The following is a 5,229-nucleotide window of genomic DNA, read 5'->3' as shown; positions in this document are numbered from 1 at the left end:
GGAGGTTTCTTATTGGCTGCGGGCGCCAGCCCTCCTGGGCCGCCATGTTCGGCGCGGGGGCGCCGTTGCCAGCAGTGGCGGCGGGGCGGGGCCGTGACTGAGGGGGGCCCGATCCCGACGGGGGGCCCGATTCTGAGGCGACTGCAGGGGGGTGGTGGGAGCTCGGCACGAACTTCTGCCGGGACTTGGAGCAACTTCGGCCCGGGGGGGGGTCCCCGGGGCTTGTTGGGGGGCCCGGGACGAACGGACGGACGGACCGACAGACGGACGGCCGGACCGACAGACAGACAGACCCCGGCGGCGCAGGCAGGGGGAAGGGGCAGAACTGAGGGGGCACTCGGGGGTTTTGGTTGGGAGCTCTTTGTGCCAGGCACGAGCTGTCGGGTGCTTGGGTTGGAAATATCCTTCAGAAAAAAAAAAAAAAAAGTTTAAAACGCTTGGGATATTTCCTTAAAAACTGAAGCGCGCGTTGTGTCGTTAACTCATCTCGTTGAACTTATCTGGGAGTCAGGAGTCCTGTGGGTTTTATGTTGGTTTCTTGGCTTTGTACCCAAAGCTGCCGGGCTTTGTAAAGTTTGGCACGCTGCTCCGGTTTGGTGGGATGCGGGCGTGCTCATCGGTGTCCTGCTTTCCTCTGCAGCTGGGCTGGAAATCACCTGGGGGAGAACTTCGTGTTGTATCTCTCCGGAATTAGAATTACACAGCTCGAACGAACTTCTGTGGGCTTATAGCTTCGCCTCGGCTGCTCGGTACAGACCATGCCTAGCAAAATGGGCTCCAAAATTGATTTGAACAAAGACTTCATCAGAGTGAAAACACACTACAGCGGGTAAGTCTGTGTGGTCTCCCCTCCCTGTCGTGCACTGCCGAATTTAGATGCACACAGACGACAAGTCCAGGGCCTGATCTTGTGGTAAAGTAACCAGGGCATTGATGCATTTGTAATTAGTGTCAGAGAGGTAAACCAAACCGATGCATTTGTAATTAATGTCAGATAGGTAAACCAAACTATTAAAAATCCTTCGGACTCCTGCAACATACTGATTGTAGGATTATTCTTGGGTCTCAAAGGGGGAAAAATATGTAAGAATGGCATGCAGTTACTGTGGATTGATAGGCTATTGATTTCTGCTTCATTACAATGTTTGTGGTCACAGACGTATCCATTTCTTGCATCCAGATGCAGTTATTATCTTTTTTATGGAGTAGTTGTCTCTGATTAAATCTAATACATGTTACATAACGATCTCTACATTCACAGCTTACTACTGAAGTCAAGTGGACACTGAAGTAGCTCCGTGGGACAAAATGTAGAATGTTTAATACCAGATTCCTTTTCCAATGGGGTTTTTTAGATGCTATTTTAATTCAGAGCAGTTCCTGTCTTGGAAAATGAGAGGAGTTTTTTTTGTGGGTAAATGTGTAAGCCTTCAAACAGTAAGCGGGTGCCATTGGTTTTGTTTTTCTTTCCTTTTTTAGAAACTTTAAAAAGAAGGATTGTTGGAATTATGTAGGTAAATGAGAAATTAAAGAAATTTGGTTAGGTCTCATGTTAAGAGTAAATTCAGGTGAACCTATCCAAGCTGCTTGAAGGTCCAGTTATAAGAAGCGATTAAAAAATCTAAATTAAAAATCCAAAGATCAAAAAACCTTTGCTTTCCTGCTATGAATAAATACCCAAAGTAAGCTGTTAGTCTGTAACTTGTAAACACTGTTAGCTTCCCTTTATTTTTTAATAACTGCTTCCCCCTGCCTTGCAGTGTTTAGACTAATGCTACATGAAGGGCAGTGAGATTAAAACATCTGCTTCCGTTATCTTCACAATGCTTATTTTGGCAGCTCTGATTTAAGGCAATAAATTAAGTCCTGGTTCTTATGACTTCAGTCAGTTGCTGGCAGACTCAGGAAGCCTTTTTATATTTCATCATTAAATATGCCTGAAAGACAAAATTTTAGCTAATTAATTTACTGCCACTCTGAGGACTTTAAGTTGATGTTGCTTTGATGTCTGTCTAACTCTAAAGCCAAAGTTTAAGTCATTTGAGGAGTTAAATATCGGCCTAAGAAAATCTTTAGACTCGATTGGAAGCATTTAGATTCAAATTACTGGCACATGATAGCAGGAGCATAAGTAATCTTTCCTGATACTTTCGTGTTAAACAAATGTTGATACTGTGGTTTTTAATGCTGTGGTATAGAAAAAAACTTTATAATTAAATGTAATGTAATTATGAAAGTAAGTCCACTAAATTTCATTGAAAACGAAGTGCTTTCTTGATTAAACAAAATAATTTACCAGGTCAATGCCAAGTAATATGGGGTAGAATTCTACAGCAATTTGCAGTGTAAATTTTGGCCTCTTTTGTGTCAAGCCAAAAGCAGAGCAACATACACATGCAAGGAACTTGGTAAATGCTTGTTTTATCATAAAGTAGTATGGAAAAGCATAATGCGTTTATTATTATTTCCGCTGCCTTCAATTTCTGGCAGTGCTACTGACACAGCTACTGACACAAGTTTTTTCCTTATGTCTAGTCAGTTGATTTTTGTCTTTTTTATGCTACTTGTAAACTAAAAGTCCAACAGCCTGCTGATTTACAATTCATTTATGTGCCAGTTGAATTTTCACATAATTTTTTAGTAAAAATGTAGGTAAGCTTTTAGTGATGAGAACTCATGTCAATACTTGTGTCTTAATAAAATACAGAAATTTGCAATTTCATTTTTAAAAGTGATGTGTTGCTGAGATGCATGGATATGAGTTGCCTTAACTCTACAAGGGAAGGCACTGTAAACATAAATAGAACTTAGCATAAACAATTTGAGATAGTTTGCTGGCGGCAAATAGTGGTTATATAAAGAGAAGGGTGTTTGTTTAAAGTTTTGTCTGCTCAAAAATGGAGGAGGTGATAACACTGGTCTCATTGCAATTCTGGTATAATAATTACAAGGGTTATTAGAATAAACTACTGTAATAGTGTACCTCCTGTAACCACTATAGTCAGTGATTTCCTTTTTTATTTATTTATTCAGTTTTGGTGTATCATTGTAGTAATCTCCCTCTGGTGTTTGCTTTTTTAATTCTATTCTTGAGGCAGAGTAACTCTGTGAACCTAGAAAACAAAGGTTCTATAACTACTGAATGTTGACTTTAAACTATTGATCCAAGTGTCTGACTCAGTAAGAGCTCACTATTTTTGGCGTTACACACAGTAAAACTGGGTGTCTCAGTATCTCCGTTCAAATACTGCACATCTTGAAACAAATTTGATAAACTGCAGGAAGTCATTGATGCTGGACAACTTCAGGTTAGGGACAAGTTTATTCTGGTAGCTGCTAAAAGAAGTTAAAATAGGAGTTAATGGTACATTTGAAAAAGTAAAATAGGAGTTGATAGTAAGTGATAGTGTGTAGTAAGTTAGAAATCCAGCTTAAAAATCTAAGCATGAGGAAGTTTAAAAAAAAAAAAGACAACCATGCATGTTGAGTCTATCTCTGTGGAGTCCTAGGATTGCAGGTATTCATGTTTCTGGGTGTGGCACTTCATACCACAGCATAGTATAAATAACTCTATAAATAGATCGCAAAGGAAAGTAAGCTTGTGTATTTCTCACTGCGTTGTTTCAGTTACTAAGTTTGTCTGGCTTATATGTACTTACTTGAAATCGCTTAATTTAAACAGCAGTAGTGCAATGTCTCGTGTACATTACCTTGGTTCGAAATGGTAGTGCAATCTAACAATATGAGGAATTTTCTTAATATAACTGCCTGTACATACAACTTGCGGGTCATTAGTTCTTCATATTACTTTGTAGTGCCCAGTTTCAGCTACCTGACAACAAAAGCATCTTGTGAGATTTTTTTAAGAGTTAAACAGTGAATGATTTGTGTTCATCTCTGCCATGGTTGTCTAATGTGACTACAGAGGCATTAAGACTAAACGCTCTCAAGAAAACACAGATATCAAAACAATTTGAATAAATCTCATTGGTAATTTGTAGTGGCTGTATATGTTTAGCATATTTTAGATGTTATTTAGTCCAATCTGAAGTTTATTAATTTAGATGTAGAGTGACTGGTATTGTTATCACAACTTTAACAGTTTGAGGCTAATTAATATATTGTCAGCTTCAGTTGGAGTTTGTAATGTGTATGGTGGGGTGGTGTCTTGCTGCATAGTTTCACTTATTTTTTAAAAGATTTTGCAGTAATTGAAATTTTATTTTATTTCCTTAATGGAAGGAGTGCCAAGATCAATTTTAATTCTTTTGAAATCTGTGTATTACTGTACTTTAGACATGGATAGTTATAGTATAAGGGAACTGAACTTGCTGAAGTCAACATGCATTAAAGATGGAACATTAGGTATGTGGATTTTTCTGACAAAAGCTTATGGTTTCATCTCATGCAGGGACATCCTGATAACAAACCTGGATGCATCAATCAGCTATGATGAACTTTGTGATGAAGTGCATGAGATGTGTAATTTACAACAGGAGCAGCCGATCACCCTGAAGTGGATTGATGATGAAGGTATTGCACTGAAATCTTTAATAATTCTAATTTTTTTGAACGTTGTGGTACAGAGAGAGGCATTGAAGCAACTTAAATAAAAGCCATTCGTGTTGTGGGGTCACTTAATTTGTAAATGCCACGGGACATAACCCGTCTTATAAAGCAGGAATCTTGGATAAAAGTCTCAAAACATCAAGGTTGTACTTTATTTGAATTCAACACTACAGAGTGAAGGCTCTGTAGAACTTCAGTATTGTACTATTACATACCTAGATGCTGAATGCAGTGTAAGTGTTAATTTTGGATTTTCATGGGCCTAATACCCCTCAGTAGCCTCAGTTCAGCAAGCTGACTTTTTCGTATCTTTAACTGTCAGTGTTCAGTATGACAGGCTTTTGCATCTTCTGAATTATGATTTGCCTCTAGAATAAGTTGCTTTTGCGAAGTACTGCAGATAGTATATCAGGAGACTGTTGTACACTCAGACAGAATTTTTGTATTTTGTGTGAGGTAAGGTAAGTGTTCAGAATTCCAGTGGTGACAAGATTTTCTTTTCTATTGGTTGTTGTCCCTGGCAGCTCTATTGTTGTCCCTGATGGTAGTGTTGATTATATTAATGGTCTGACGTAGTCTATTTGAGCATTAGAGAGTAGATAGATGTTGAGCATTCTATTCAATTGGTTGTTAATGTCCTGTTTGTTTAAATACAATGAC

The 5,229-nt window shown here is 38.9% G+C and overlaps 1 protein-coding gene across 3 annotated transcripts in view; it reads left to right on the top strand.

Moving 5' to 3' along the window:
* The window catches only part of PRKCZ (protein kinase C zeta), a 48,030-nt gene that overhangs the window by 168 nt on the left and 42,633 nt on the right, over positions 1-5,229 (top strand). For 2 of the 3 annotated variants that reach the window (XM_040533635.1, XM_040533634.1), the window contains exons 2-3: positions 641-829; positions 4,412-4,533. In XM_040533635.1, the coding sequence (XP_040389569.1) occupies positions 759-829; positions 4,412-4,533 (193 nt within the window). In that variant the 5' untranslated portion in view covers positions 641-758. Of the gene's footprint in view, positions 1-40; positions 307-640; positions 830-4,411; positions 4,534-5,229 lie in introns of those variants that run through there. The other variant, XM_040533636.1, reaches the window with a different exon arrangement.

The sequence above is a fragment of the Cygnus olor genome, chromosome 21, assembly GCF_009769625.2.
Source record: "Cygnus olor isolate bCygOlo1 chromosome 21, bCygOlo1.pri.v2, whole genome shotgun sequence".
Taxonomy (NCBI): Eukaryota; Metazoa; Chordata; class Aves; order Anseriformes; family Anatidae; genus Cygnus; species Cygnus olor.
This window is presented reverse-complemented; position numbering and strand designations above follow the sequence as displayed.